The sequence below is a fragment of the Daphnia pulicaria genome, chromosome 10 (genome assembly GCF_021234035.1).
Source record: "Daphnia pulicaria isolate SC F1-1A chromosome 10, SC_F0-13Bv2, whole genome shotgun sequence".
NCBI lineage: Eukaryota > Metazoa > Arthropoda > Branchiopoda > Diplostraca > Daphniidae > Daphnia > Daphnia pulicaria.
The window spans coordinates 6,117,078-6,133,139 of NC_060922.1; the positions used below are offsets into that span (position 1 = coordinate 6,117,078).

Sequence of the window (16,062 nt, forward strand, 5' to 3'; positions counted from 1 at the left end):
AGAGTTGTCGAACAGTTACTTGAACCTCAAGATCGAAACGGCCGATAATACCGGATTCTCCAAAGTGATTCGAGGTAATCGAGTGGCCGTCATTTATTGCCCGGTTCGCCCGTGGCCCTGGACTCGTTCGTATCCGACAGAAGTGCTTCTCTTTGACCCGATTTTGGTGGAGCTGATCCTATTCGATCGTGACGTCGAAAAGATACGCGAGCATTGCGATCGCACCTATCCGGACTTGATGGTGGAAGCTTACGTCGACATGAACTACGATCACAACGAATGGAACATCTTTTACGAAAACCTGAAAATCCGCTGGATCCGTCGCGGTCGACAGTTCCGCATCAACGAACACCTCGGAACTCTTTCCCTGAAGCACGAGGATCACTGGTTCACCGCCTGATACCAAACAAAAATCTCCTAAACTTAAATTTCTGTCCTGATTGATCAAGATTTGATTCTGATAATAAACATTTCATAAAAAAAAGATAACTCGTTTTTATTTCTGTAGCATACAACTACCTCTAGTTTGTTGTACTAACAAAAATCAGGAAGTGCCGGTGCAGGACTGCAGTCCTATTAGTCAGAAAATTTTCTAGTTGCACTTCTTTCAAGCAAAGTGCAACTAGTAAACTATTAAAGTGAAAATTTTTCGAATTTGATTGTTTACCCACAGACAAAATTGTGAGGTAAACACACAGGCCTTATCTGCAGTTGTTCTACAAATGACTTATTAAATGATTCCTGACTGAGTAAAACAAAAACGGGGAGAGAAAACAGCTCCAGTCACCCGCCTGGAGTAATCGAACTCCGTACTTTACGACTTACAATCAACGCCACCAAAAAGTCAAACACGAAGAATAGAGATTCATTTGTCCTACCTTTTATCCTAGGAAATACGGCCTGGCATCCACAAGTGCTCCATTCGAAAAGTTGAATCCATCAGGTGGAATAGAAAAAAGGGGGTTCGCTTGAATACACCCAAAATTACATGGGTGTGCACGGGGACTTAGTGGATTACAAGAAAGGGGAAGAAGAGGTCACGTAACTAGGTCGACATTAGAAGTTTCTCTAATCGGGATGCTGATAATCTCGGTTTATCTAAATGAAAAATAAAAAATTTATTACGAAAAATATTAACAGAAACAACAAATAAGGAAAAGTTGTAAACAAAACATTGGCTAAACCAATATTTTTAATAAATGTGAGAATCGAAGATTTAGTTATAACACTGCATTTGTTCAAGTAATGCACCATTTAAATATGTAGCACATCACGTGAATAAAACTAACAAAAATCATTATCCTTGCAATGACACTGAAATTGTTATGATGTCAGATCAATGCCAGCACAAGCAAAACTTGGTATGCCCAAAACTTGCATATTTTGTTGTTCTAAGATTGGCTCAGGCCTCAAATCTGCACAATAGAAAAGTTAGTGAAAATAAACTGTCCTGCATCGACAGGAGGGCTTACATGATAAGTGCTAGTCAGGCAGACAGGAATCGACCCCAAATTTGATGAGAATCACGAATATTTGGATCTTTTTGGCGTCACACGAATATTTACACAACTATTAACGAATTTAGAAACCGGAAGTAGACACAAAAGCAGTTATCGAAAATTTAACAAGTTAGCTTTGTTGGTGGAATAGTTATCGTCAGTTATCACACTGAAAAATTACCACACAACCGTTAAACGTTTACAATGATGTGCAAAGTAACTGAAACTGACTAATTTGACAGCTGAAAATTGTCAAAGGCGTTGATAGAAAAAAGAAACTTTTAAGTAATACTTTGCTTGCGACTCGCAAGAAGGACCTGATTTTGGAATTATTACGCAGACACAAAGTTTGAAGATTATATAAGAAGATATTACATAAATATTACAAAGTAGTCACAGTTGGCAAGCTTTTCGAATATTACAAAAATGTAGTTCCAACCAATGGAAAATTAACTAATTTAAACCACATTTCTAGTGTAGACTTAACTGAAAATTCTACAACAGAGAGGTCAAGTGTTTAATGCATCAGAAGCAAGTTTTAGTCACAGGATTTCTCGCATATTTACTTCATCTACAACAGCATATTTCAATTTGTCACACCTGAAGACAAATGATAAACAAAAGATGTGAACAAAGTAGTTGATTTGGATTCTTAGCTAGAAGTTTCCTGTCCTCACATGATCTTTATTACACAATCAGTCTTGGAACACACACAAACAGCCAGTCCCGATTTGTAGGATGCCACTGGTTTCCTTTTCCAGCAGTGACTGATTACATTAAATTTCTTTCTTTGGATTCACAAGCTCTTATTACCTGTTTTGAAGAAAAATCCAAATCTTGACGCGTGAAGTGACCAACGTACAGCTCAGGTGGGCAACCGAGAAACAAGAGAAAACTTAATGAGAACGGGCATTTTCACAATTACCGATTTAGTTTCTTTCACTCTTTAGCACATGCAGAAATAAAATCTATTAACCAACTTGTCTATAACTATAACTAACGATGAAGGTGAATGAACGAAAATTCTGTCGTTTTAGGGAACAAGCGAGCAGACGTACTTTCGGGGAAACTGTCAAGCAGCGTTGCCATTTTATGAAAATCGACAGCCAAATAAAATGTGTTTTCAAAACACGATTAACACGTTAACAGAACACGAATTCAAAGAGAAATAAATCCACAGTCTTTATCTGTGATACGAATATAAATTATATAATCAATTGAAAATGCAAAGTAATACCTGAATATTTCCATATTTATTTAACAAACGGTAAAAAAAAACTAAAAACTATGAAAATAAAAAACGATGAATAAATCAGGACAAGCAGCAAAACAGCTTAGGGAATGCAGTTAGTCTTGGCGAGTGAATTTGTCGAACGTCGTGTCATTATCCGAGATTCGATAACCAAATAGACTTGTTCCAAATTCTTCTCACCCCAGCGAATATTGTTGCGGATACCCTCCAGAATCCCGTTCGTGAAAGCGCGATTGAGTTTCTTGTCTTTATTTTCCAGGTCGGACAAAATCTGGGACATCTTTTTCGTGACGAATAAATCACATAAAGAAAAGCGGAATTGGGTATATTTCAAACCAATTACATGCTCAACTGAATGAACAATTTACCTCTTTCAATTCGTCTGGTGTACTCAGAAATTTGGCGGCGGAGGTGAGCAGCTTCAAATTATCGCCAGACCTTCTATAACGAAAACTAAAAGTCCACGCAAATCAAAATGTTAAAAAAAAACCCGACGCATTAAAAATTCTAAAATTAAATGTGTTCCTACTGTCGCCCTAGGATCTCCCAGTTGGTCGCCAAAAAGTTCAACACCATGGAACGAGCGACGTGATTTTCCGTCATTTTCTCAATGGTGGCGAACGTGTCGTGCGGGTCCTGTTCGATGGTCGGCGAAAACACGCGCGAAAGAAGCTGTTTCAAACGATCACGATCTTGACTGCAACTCATGGCCGATAAAATTTTTGTCCGCTGTGACGACCACATGTCGCAGAGACTAGCTCGCCACGCCCAGTTCCACTCTTCCTTACCACCGTAGCGAATCACCGCACACCAATTGCGCTCCAAATGTTCCGTCATAGCCCTGAATTTTACGTAGGACCATTTTAAACGGTTCAATTCAACTTAAATCATATCAAAGTTGTTACTTTTTCTCTTCGGGGGTAATTGAGCCGTCCATTTGAGCGTGAAAGAGGCGCATGACTTGATCGACACACACACCGTCGTCACTCCAGTTCAGGCAGCCAACTCCATCCAGCGGATCACCAACTCGGACCCAGTCGTTGTAGTCGCCCGGCTCTCCATGGTCGGTTTTCTCGAACTTGAATCTACTGGTGTATTCCTGTGAAAATGAATGGAATGATTTTTTATCTTTTGATCGTGAATGTCAGTTCACGAACCTTGAACAGATTATAAAGCGATTCGTTGTGTCTCGACCGTTCCTGGATCAATTTCAAGTGGAATAAACTGGTAGACTGGACGAACTCGTCATTGACCAAAGTCAGATACTCGATGAGTTCAACAACCACTTGATAGTCCAAATATCCGGCTCCAGCCAGCGTGAAAGCGTCGTCAATCAATTGAGCCCGAGTCACTTTCGGGATGACGGTGTGATTGAGCATCAGCTGATTGGAGATCAGTCGCCAATTGGCTTTGTCGTACAACACTCGACCGTAGCTGGCGAATTGGCCGTTGACGAGAATCCAAGTGTCCGGTTCTTGGTCTTCTGCTGGTCCGTCTCGGATCGACACCTGAGGGAAATAAGGAATCTCCAAAGTCGGACGTTCGGGCGTGAGCCAAACTCTCGGATATGTCCCTTCTCGGGTGAAATCTGGCCGTCTGCCATCCGTCATGGCGATGGGGATCCACCACAAGGCATTGACCTGTGATGAATTGCTTCGGAGTAACGGAAACGGCATCTGAGACAGCCGAATTCGCCCGTTGCCGGCCAGAGAGCAACGAACGATCGGATAACTCGGCTGATGGGTCCAAGAATTCATGATCTTCGTGACGTTCATCGTCCGGCCAAATTCGCGGTCCTGGTGCAGTTGCTCGTTCAAAATCTCCATGAAATTTTGACTGTTGACACTCTGGAATTGACTGTGTGAATAAAAACAAGTCGTTTAATTGAAAGACGAATTTAAAAAGAGGTTAAGTAATTTGTGATTCGTAAAATTTAATTATTTTTATCAATTAAATGTGACTAACTAGCGATCCATGTAAGTGATGAGTGCGTTTCTGAATTCCTCATGTCCAACGAAATTGCGTAACATCAGGAATAAACCACTTCCTACGACATGATTAGATTTTGAGTATTTTTGTGTGTCAGAAAACAAAAACTAAATTAATTTCCTATTACCTTTACTGTAGGAAAGTGGATCAAACATCTTTTCAGCTTCTTCGGCCGTCTCCACTTGTCGGATGACCGTCAGCGGTTCTGTTCGCTCCTCTTCGAATTTCATGGCGGATTGAATGGATTTGTGGCGTTCGGCTTCACAACGATACGTGTCGTTTGGCATTGCCTAAACAGCAAATTGTAGTTGTAGTTTAAATTATTACGGTATTTGATTTTTTAAATTATTCAGACATAATCTGTTAATTCCATCTCGAAGAGTGAACTCATGCCTTCGTTAAACCAAATGTCACTCCACCAATTGGAAGTAACCTTTTAATTTAAAAAAAAATGAATTAATTTCTCATTGGAAAATCATAAATTTCAATCAATTTGTCACCAAGTTGCCGAAAAACTGATGCGCCAATTCGTGCGCCATTATTTGAATGAGAGTAAAACGGTCGTCCTCGCTGTCAGTTTCCTTGTTGTGATAAAGTCGGTTTTCCCTATTTAAAGTTCAATTCAATTAGATTTATAATAATATTTTTTATTTATATAAATCAATTGATTATACCGAAAGAGGATGAGACCCCAGTTCTCCATGGCCTCAAAATGGGCTTGGTTATAAAATCAATTATGGACACGCTTAGTCGCCGTTTAGTTGACCAAACGACCGCCGGTCCACCCGCTGACAGCTAGGATCGAAATTCAACAGGTAAAACTGTTGAATGATATTGCACCTTTTCAAAGTAATTCATACATATAACACGTTTAATAGATACCTGCGGACTGTGGAGGTAACGTCAATATTTCCTTGTCCTGTGATCGACTCACAACGTTTGAATCGTCACATTTCCTCTTTAGATTGCCATTGGAATGTGGCAATAAGAAACAGCAAATGTGGCAATAAGCCACAGAATGTAAAGGTATACATCTCAACTATGCGATACGGTAATTTCCAGAATACTGATCTGTGTAAGGCAATGAATTTAAATTTTGCGGTCTAGCACGCGAGAGATTTAAAGTTTAATAATTACTGGAGTAGCGGAGGCAATGCTGAGCAATTAGTACAGCCGAACTCCTCCAGCATCGCTAGTCGTAAGCGTAACGTTAACGATCGTCTAAAAGGCATCTCTAGCAAAATTCCAGATAATTGACTGGTGCCTAAATTTTAACGAAATACTGACGTCTTTTAGGACAAATTCTAAGTAGTTTATCTAATTGTAGGCATACATCAAATATATTGAGGGAGCCACCTGCCTCAATTTCTTGGCTCAGGTTGGTATTTTGATCTTGACAAAGGGACTTTTCAAATTTCGTCATGGCCAAAACTGCAATCAACTATTAGAATTGATGGGGGTACTCCACGGCAATAGATTCTTCACACCAATCAGGCAATCATCACTATCAATTTCTTCCAGACTTCATATGGAAATATTCCAGAGTATAAGCTATAAGAAAATAAATTAGGAAATCCATAAAAATATTAAGTAAATAATAAAGCAACAAAACACACACACACACAACCTAACAGGATAACTATTTTTTGTTTCATTGTAATCATTCCTTTTTTTGGTTTCTTTTTGTATGTTAATATATGGTGGAATTGTGGGTGGAGCCCGTGAAGGTGGAACCAATAAAACACAATTCTACTTAACTTCCTAACTTAAATTGTACCTTCTTTTCTTTGTGTTAAGCTTACTGTTTCCTACCTCTTTCTAATCCTGTGTCTTTAAGAAATGACTTAGTATGTAAAAAGGCCTTGCACACTATCAGATGCTAATAAGAGACAATAAGGCTACCATTTAAGAGAAATTTCTGCAAAAGATAAGTTTGAGTTTGGCAACCCACACATGTTTGACTACTTCTTTCTAATCCTTCCAACACAAAAATTGCCTTGATGTGAATGTCATGCTATGTCCTATCAAAATACAGTGTGCTTTTTCTGTTGTGTACCAAAAAAATTCACTCTGCCCTATCTATTTCACACACTTACACTATAGACATAACAAATATTCAGGAACTTTAGTGTGTGAAAGAGATATGAAAAGAGGAAAGCAACACCTGTTACCTCTTCTGGCTTCACCACTGGTACCCCCCCATCATTCCAGCTACCTAAAAAGAATAAAATAAACGATTATTATTAGCAGCTTCATAATTATTTCAAGAGTTTCATTTCTGTTTTTCAATTGTTACTACACTCTTTGCTGAAATTCAACAAATCTTACTAAACTAACTGTGGAAAATTGTTCTTCTCCCCGACCACAATCCACGCTTCACGGTGCTTTACACTGCTTTTTTGTTATGACACCAATTGTTGACGTATGCCGGTAAACGCCTCTTTTCTGACAGCCGACAATGCAGCCGACAGGAGACATTACCTCACATCGTGGTCGCCATGTTTTTTTCAACGGTAAAGAAATCGAAAAAAGGAACAATTTCCCATGAGATGGAATACAACATGTCGCGAGATGGAATACAAGCTCGACGACTTCACCGTCTAGGGTGGGGCATTTGAGTAAAAGTAAACCCTTAACGGTTTAACGGACACGCTAGTCACGTCACGTCTGTAGCCTAATGGCATAACCTTCAATAACGTAAAAACAGATCCTCAAATACCCCAGCTTAAGTCGTCAAGTTAAGAATGACGGTTCAATTAAAATTTCTATCATTTTCAGTTTATGGCACTAAACTTGGGCTATACTACCCTACCTATGAACCCACTTACAAATGAATCAAACCTTTACATGTTTATTTTTCATTCCATCCACTATCAGTACGACCTCATTAAAAAAAGCTATTAAATGTTTTCTATTCATATTAAATTATAAATGTATCGGTAACAGCTGCATCTTCGGCTGAAGAATAAAACAATTGTAAAAGGGACTTAAAAGCAAACTTTAAAAAATAATGCGCTAACGTCAGGATGTCTAGTGCGACCACACGTGCCTGTAAAAAAATTATGTCAGATACTCAGGTGTACAGCAAAGAAAAAATGTTTCGTGACTTTTATCGATATCTTAAACAAACTATACTGGAAAAATAGGAATAAATAAGGTAAATAAGGATTCCACTATCGCGAATTTTCGAGCATTTCAGTATTTAAAAAAAAATTTTGTGATTCATTTTTGCCTCTTTTTGTTGTTATAAAAGAACCGCACCGTTGAGCTCGCTACCTGAGTGCCACTACGAAAAGTTAGCTCAACTAAGTCTAAATGGAGAAAGATTTCTCCGCAAAACGGCCAAATAAACCATTGATGAACTCACTATCGCGGTCAAAGAGGCAATTGAGCACACTAGTTGGGCTTCAGCCTTCACTTATCAATACATCAACGTGTTAATCAGCCCTGTCGCACAAAGGAAACCTCAAGAACACGATTGGCTTACATGTTCCTAATTGTAAAAGTAAGTTAAATCAAGAAGTTACACAATCAGTAATAGCCTATGGGATAAAAGGCGAGTTAATAAATCGAAGGTACCGCAGAGAAAAAAGTCGACTTGTCGACTAGCGCGTACCGTAGCGGTGGTTGGAGGGACTGTTTTTGCAATTCCTCAGGTTACGTCAGAGTTGTTCAACGTTCTACAACCACGTTCTGACTTCTGAACGAAATTTTGATACACCATCAGAACCGATCAGAATGTTCTATCATGTAAAATACTTCTTAATATTTTCTTCTTCTCTCCACCTACAGTTAATTTTGAATTGTTGAATTTCGCAGATTGCTTTAGAACACGAAATTCTTTTGCATCCTCTATATTTCGGACCACAATTGATGGCAACTGTGAGACAAAAACTTCCTACAGAAGTTGAAGGCACTTGCGTTGGAAAGTAATGCTTTTTTCGATAAAATATGAAACTAGGCATTGTGAACTATTTTTATTTTCAATAAACTAGCTATGGATTTGTCATAGCAGTGACAACTATTGACAGTATTGGTGCTGGTTTCATTCTGCCTGGGAGAGGTTTTGTCGGATACCCTGTGAAATACAAGGCAATTGTCTTTCGACCATTCAAAGGGCAGGTTTTTGATGCAGTGGTAACCCAAGTGAATAAGGTAAGAAAATCTTATTTTCATTCGTTGTTAACTTCTGTGAAGCAATTGGTTTTTTATTTGTGTCTTTCTAGGTTGGGATTTTTGCAGATATTGGACCTCTTTCATGTTTTACTTCAAAATATGTATTGTGTACTTTCAGATAAAAGTTAAGTTTCTCTCCAACTAACTAACTATTCATTTCAATTTAGAACATTCCATCTGACATGATATTTGATGCTAATTCAAACCCACCTTGCTACAAAAATCAGGATTCAGATGTCATTCAACAGGACGACGAAATCCGCATAAAAATTATCGGTTTGAGAGTGGATACCAACAATATTGTAAGATAGATCGGTCAGAAATCAGAATCATTATCAGAAATAATCAGAATCATTATCCATCTGCTCCCAACCACCCCACTCATCCATCCCAGTCAATCAACCACCTAGCTGAACTAAACCATCCTGCCCTAACACCTCTCTGAATCTCACCTTTGTACAGATTGTATATATGCTGCTCAGGCAGAAAAACTCAAAACCGAAATACACCCGGGCTATAGTCGCTGCCTGCGACCCGCGCCCTTTTATATAAAAAAAAAAAAAAAAAAAAAAAAAAAAAAAAAAAAAAAAAAAAAAAAAAATAGATATTGATAGAAACAAATATGTGTAGACTAAACATCTACTGATCTACATGTAATTTTTAGTTTGCTATTGGAACACTGAATTATGACTACTTGGGTTTGGTCAGCTGAATGATTTTGCTCATCCGTGTTTGTATTGTCACTTATTCGAAGGTTAACGTACGGAGTTGAAATTAAACGAGAAAAGGAATGTAACATTTACCATTTTCATAGCGTAAAGAAAATCTTCAATCATTCTTTCGGAGCTCGGACGTCGAAATAGTAGGACATGCGGCTATGAAAAGTATACAAAAATAAACATCAGTTAAGACCGTGATTCTAAAATGAATAACTGCGACGGTATAACAATAAATTTGTGAATGTAATGAAAATTTTATGGACGGAGCTACCATTCAACACAAAGTTAAGTCGAAAGCTTACGGAACTTACGGTGTGAAAACGTTCCCTATCTAGACAAAACTGTTTAAAAAAACCATGAGCTTTTTCGACGACAACGAATTACAATAATCAATTGGGAAAATCTTCTTTGTTAATTAGTTACCAGTAGTAGTTCGTCAAATTTGATTTCTGGAAGGAAGGTGTCATCCCGCAGGCGCCAAAATGCCTAGCTAAAATGAAGCCACGGCTAGTTGCGAGCCAAATTCCAATTGGATAGCCAGATCTGTGGATGGATTTTCAGGCATCGGCCTGGACCTTTTGACGCTGACCTGTCTTGCGGAAAACATTGTCCAGTTTAGACGTCGACCTGTGCTTAATATGGGCAATAACAATCCCATCTGGGTTTGTATAGCATCTGAAACTATATATAACGGATTTAAATCTCTTTTTTCACTTCTGTCACAGATATTATACTTTTAACTCTCGAGTATTCGTTACTTGTTAGTGGGTAGCGAACGAAATGTCTTTTTAGCGTTGTTTTCCTTCTGGGAAGTCTGAAGTTGGTTAAAAGTGTCTTCTGCGAACGAAGTTGTATGATCGTCGCCAGATGCCGTTCTTATACTTCCCCTTCAACCAAGAAATTCAAAAAATGAAATTATTCCTCAGGTACCTAGTCAATCGCTTTCTCAATTCATTTTCCACGTTTTCTTTTCGCGTGAGCCACTTCTCCAAAACACAAAACAGGATTTCCATTCTCCAATCCCTCACGCATCACTTTTAAATCCGCCTTATTCAACAACTCTCTTACTCTCGCCTGATATCCTTTTTGAGTGGCGATGATCCTTCTCGGAAACCTTAACGTTTTTATTTTTCTGTTATCATCCCGTTGGAGTTCCCTGGAGTTTTCGTGACAAGTGTCGCAATTGTCGACATTGAATGGCGGTACTAGCGCGTTTGAAAATCCACTGATGCGAGTTAAGATCTGAAATTAGCGGGTCTGAGAACTCTCTGTCCTATTCCCACTAGATACTGTAGTGTGTACTCCAAAGCGCTAGGAAATTCACGTCAGGAAATATATATTACTGTATCAAGACGATATCCAGTATACGTTTTCTTTTTACGATTGGCTTATTGTTGAAGTCTTACGTTGCAATTCCCAGGGTCCTCAGATCACGACAAGTTATTTCTGGATTACTAGGAGATGAATCTTGTTATTTATACGTTAAAGCCATTGAAACCGGGATCTGATCACCTGCAACAAATGTCAGTCCGTCAAGCTACGCATCTTCTAATTATAAACGTGAATAAAGAGCTGAATTGATACTTTCAAGCAATGACAGCTAAGTTAGTGTCATTGTCTCTAATAGAGTGTTTTGAATTTGGCAAGGAATATTAATTAAACGTGAGACTAGCCTTTCGCGTTCTGTTCTGTTAGCGAGACATTAATTGAATCACCTCCTCCTCCAAATTACGGTTACGTATTACACGATTGCATGTCGAGATATTCATACGCTCGTTTCTGTATACACAGTCATATTTCCTTAATGGAAACGAGAGTAATTGTTATGTTGAGCTGTCTCATAAGAAATGCGAAAAACTGGCTTCAAATCATTGGCCATCATCCACTTTCTGTTAACAAAACTTTTCGTGCGCTCTTGAATAATATTCTTCCGGCGATGATACGGGCTATAACTTTGACCATCTGCCGTTTGCCGTTCAGTTATTTAGGTTATGCAGATTTCTTTTTCCAACTTAATAAATTTGAATAATATTATCAAGTGAAATAAAGTAGCCAAGATATAAAATTGTACAGTCGACTCCCTGCCGATTCCGATGAATGCTGGGGCTACACAGAAAAACACGCACTATAATAATACACCAGCTGCAATATAACTCACGTTCATCAAATATTTAGAACCTGCAAGTCGGTAGAATATTTGAAACGACAACGGGAAGTGGGCCAGATCTCTGTTAGTTATTACTTATTAACAAGGAAAAATTGTAGGAGTGAAATGAATCTACTGGGTCACACGGTGAGATTAGTTGGATGTAAAACACACACACGGCAGTTCCCGTGGCTGGTAAAAAATTCCCATTCCACAATGACGTTTTGTTTTATTACTGAAATGCTACGATTCAGAGAGAAAGAAGGCGTGGTGCACACTGCACCATCACGATATTCTCTTAGTGGTTGCGACCGTTCTGTACCGTTACGTGGTACTATAGAGTGCAAATGTGAACTAGGAGATGAGATCAAAAAGTCAAGTGCTTCTTTACTTGGCCTATGCAGACAGACGCTGTTGGATGTCAAAGTCAAGTTATAATAATTACCTCATATTTCCCGAGGTAAAGAAACAAAAGACACGCAGAGAGATTTCAGACATGACTCGCGCTACGTGTGAGGTGGAAAAAGCCGGAAGGAACACGTGTATGAGGTGGCATAACGGAGCAAATAATTGAATAATTACTAGACGACGTTGGGAAATTCAATTGTTTTTGGCCATTAAATCCATTTTCTTTACTTCATATCAAACTTTTACTCCATGAATTTCGGTTTTTTGTTTCTTGGGCTACACGAGATCGCGACCCTCCCGAACATTAAAAATAAAAAGTCTTGTAACATCTAACGGTGGTAGCGCAATAATAACCTTTTATTAGATTGTGCTGTTAATATAAAAGGTGGAAAGTTAATAATACAAAACAGCCAAGGAAGGAAGACAATAAAACTGGAAACCGGACGTCGAGCAGCCCACCTGTGATGCATGTACCGTATAGCACTGCAAGCCGGATTTGCCAAAAGATTTGTCTCTCTCATCCGTCAAATACTGCACATCCGAATAATCCTTCATCGATGCCAAGTAAAAAATTTGTTCTCTTGACCGTGATAAAACTACTTTGTTCCCGAACCGATCCCTCTCTGCGGAGAATGGCCAACGGCTCTAGCGCACAAGAAATCCGAGTGGTTACATCAAAATCCAGTCAAAATCTCTTCATCACATGAAAATAAAAATCTGAGATGGCCCATCTCAAATTTTGATTTTTATGGCCAAACAATAAATTATTCTGCTGGGGCGGATAAAAGTGCTTTTCCGATCCCACAAATCTACATTTTATTTTTTAAAACCATGGCTGTGATTTTTCAAGAAATGACTTACGGTTATTTATGTCTTTCTGTTGGGCTAATTCCTGCACAATAAAAGCTCGGCAACAACAGGTGTTCGATGAGCCGTGAAAGTGTTGATATCTCGCCCCCTAGTCTTTTTTGGTCGCTCTTTCTGTATAACACTTTCGTCACAAAAATTAGTTCCTTTCCTCGGAATTCTTCTGTGCACCAGCTGCTGTTTCGCTCTCTGTTATTTTGCACATTGAATAATGTTATCCAAAACTGTGGTTATACCGTTTTCCGCCAAGGCATCTCCGTTTCTATGCCTCTTCAGCTTTTTTAAGTTTTATTTTTTTATTTTTGAAAGTGAGTCACGTCTCGTTGAGCCATAAGAGCCTCAGCACTCGAGAAAGTACCGCTGGCTGAGTGTCGTTTCTTTTTACGACGCTGACTGTTTTTAATATTTATGGCTGTGAGGGCTTTTTATATTTATTACATTAAAAACTAAGCTAACATTACCGAATATAGTGGAACGCTCCGGTGACCTAGTATAGTCCCTGAAATATCTTCATTGTAATAGACGGAGGGGGGAAATAACGCAGATATAATATGATATGTGACTTGAATTGGTTGTTGTTGTGATGTATTCTTATACCATCATCATTTCTCAGACGATGGCGAACCAATATCGATTCCGTTACCTTATATACTGAGATTGTTATATGTTCTTTTTTGACGGGGCGTTATTCCAAAGTCTTTAAATGTTTAACGGTTGTATGCGCTCGGGCGTCGATTCAAATCTTGATGGCTAAAGAACTGTGATTCTGCAGCATCGAAATCTTAATAATAGACTTTTGAGTGTTGCAAATAGTCTTTTTTTCCCATGGGTTATATTCTATAGCGTCGGGTCTGACTTACACTTTTATTGCTCTTTCATTTTTTTTTCCCTCATTCAATATTTTTTAATACGATCTACCGTTATTATCGGAGATATCCTACTACCCCACAGCTACCAGCGAAGCCGCAGCTTGCCGATCGTATATCGGTGCATTTGGCAATAATAATAAACACAGTTATACGTATTACGTATCGAAACGTATATTAAGGACGAAACTGTCTTTGTTCGTCTCCTACTCTCCGGGTCTTGTTCACTCAGCGGAACAATTAGCGGAGTTCCGATAGGCGAGGGAAAACCTTGTTACAACGAGGATATACTGCTCGTTATAAAAAAAAAAAAAAAAAAAAAAAAAAGAGAAACGTCAGGCAGAGAAATGAACAATAATGCCAATTTCGGTATTATTAGATAAAAGATTAGAAAATTTCTTTACAAATTGTCCGTCACACCTTCGGAAATGTTGTCTAGCGGATCTCTACGTACGTATTTGTTGCTTTTATTCTTGTCTTGGGCACTGTTGCGTGACAAGGCATGAGAATGTAACACAGCTCGTCTCACCTTTTCATCTGCAAACCACTACTTTTCTTTTTCTGGTATAGCCTTAAAGCAAAACCTTTTACTATTTTGTTTTATCGGATTTACGTTGTGGTAAATTCGGTAAACGGCAGCGAATAAAGTCGGAAAGCCTGCTGTGGTTGCCTTGATGAATAAGTCGAAAAACATCTTAATAGCAGAAAGAGGCCGAATGTTAGGCTACATCAAATTATACAATATAGACCTAACCTTATTCTGGCATGTTCCTCGTCTTTTTTTAATTGATACTTTCTCGTTTTTTGATTGATAAGAATAAAAATGGAGAAATGTTTTTTCAAAATGGCCAGACGACTTTCACCCATCAGTTGTCAACTGACAAGACTGGCAACGTGTGCGAGGAATGATGGACGACACCGCAGAGTGGCCTCCACGCGCGATGATGCCAATGGTGTCAATGGCCAACTAAACTTTATATTCGTATCGTGCCATGCCATCATTCATTCCTTTTTTTTGTGCTACGAAATTTGCTATTTGACGATGACCGCGATAGGACGTAACCGTGGAATCTAGCAACCTGACCCAAAGTCTTGAATTTCCATCGAGTCTACACCGAGTAGGATGCCACCACTGACTTACATATTTAATATACATATCGCCAATACAGATCCCAAATGATGAGGGTCGGCCAGCACCAGCAGCAGTATAAATAAATGATGGGGCATATATAACAGATGGTTCGGACACTCCTATACAGTGTTTAAATATTCTACTCACCAGAGTCTATAACGGTACACACCATCACCATGATGTTACATTACCATAGAGGCCGTGGTGGAATGCTGCCCATATATAACAGTTTGGCTTTCGATGACGGTCGCCGTACACATGTACAGACGCAGGCGGAAAAATCAAGGCACAACTCAGCCGTCAGCAGTTTGAAGTTATAATCAGCAGCTTTACTATTACGTGGGCTAGTGATTTTTCAACGACCTAAGGCTACGTAGTATTTTAGTTTGATGGCTGGAAGCTCGATCCATATGTAATCACATATCTCTCCTTGGCGTTCCGCATTTGAATCGCCCGCGTTACAACCAAATGTCAAACCATGAATCGGAGAAAAACGCAGAAAACTAATTCCAAAATTATATGTGCATTGCGCAAATGCGCATTGTTCCATTTGTTTTGCCTTTCCGGTGATTGAGCTAAATAACAACTGTGTTTCGGTTTCCGGATAGTCTATACCCGCAAAAATTTACAAGAAAAACAAATTTGGCTGAATGACGTTAAACGGAAAAGTTTAGAATTTAAAAGGTATTGTTGTTCAACCGGCCGTTCAATTAGCAATGACAAACAGCCGATAAATGTTCGGAACCAAATGCGACAATTTTGTGGCTAGGATTTAAATAGAACAAAGTAGTACAGGTAATAAAGCCAACCGATACTATGTCTACGTGTTGATTTATTATACACCAGGAGAAAGTATACCGACGGGTGGGTCCGACAATACAACAAATCTAAGGCGCGTATACTTAACACACTACACTCGACTCCGGTGGTCATTAGAGAAAAACTGGGACACTGTGGGTCCAGTTAAAAAAAAGAAAAAAATCCTTTTGAACGCCAGTTCCTTAATTA

The 16,062-nt window shown here is 38.8% G+C and overlaps 2 protein-coding genes across 3 annotated transcripts; one reads left to right on the forward strand and one right to left on the reverse strand.

Moving 5' to 3' along the window:
• Nucleotides 1-2,733: 2,733 nt before the first annotated feature.
• On the reverse strand, nucleotides 2,734-5,726 carry LOC124314671 (aminopeptidase N-like). Of its 2 annotated transcripts, XM_046779949.1 has the most exons (11): nucleotides 5,623-5,726; nucleotides 5,415-5,561; nucleotides 5,241-5,346; nucleotides 5,096-5,173; nucleotides 4,868-5,030; nucleotides 4,717-4,798; nucleotides 3,909-4,608; nucleotides 3,657-3,850; nucleotides 3,281-3,592; nucleotides 3,120-3,204; nucleotides 2,734-3,031 (listed from the first exon to the last, which is right to left on the reverse strand). In XM_046779949.1, the coding sequence occupies exons 2-11, from the start codon at nucleotides 5,441-5,443 to the stop codon at nucleotides 2,834-2,836; spliced, it is 1,947 nt and encodes a 648-aa protein (XP_046635905.1). In that variant the 5' UTR covers nucleotides 5,444-5,561; nucleotides 5,623-5,726; the 3' UTR covers nucleotides 2,734-2,833. The 2 variants fall into 2 exon arrangements, with proteins under 2 accessions (XP_046635905.1, XP_046635906.1); XM_046779950.1 differs by lacking the exons at nucleotides 5,241-5,346; nucleotides 5,415-5,561; nucleotides 5,623-5,726 and having other exon boundaries at nucleotides 5,112-5,174.
• A 2,679-nt stretch (nucleotides 5,727-8,405) lies between these two features.
• LOC124314843 (DNA-directed RNA polymerase II subunit RPB7-like) lies at nucleotides 8,406-9,699 on the forward strand. Its single transcript, XM_046780239.1, has 6 exons — nucleotides 8,406-8,490; nucleotides 8,560-8,669; nucleotides 8,736-8,895; nucleotides 8,967-9,017; nucleotides 9,084-9,218; nucleotides 9,581-9,699. Exons 1-6 carry the CDS (start codon nucleotides 8,479-8,481, stop codon nucleotides 9,626-9,628), a joined length of 516 nt encoding a protein of 171 aa, XP_046636195.1. The 5' UTR covers nucleotides 8,406-8,478; the 3' UTR covers nucleotides 9,629-9,699.
• The last annotated feature ends 6,363 nt before the right edge of the window (nucleotides 9,700-16,062 follow it).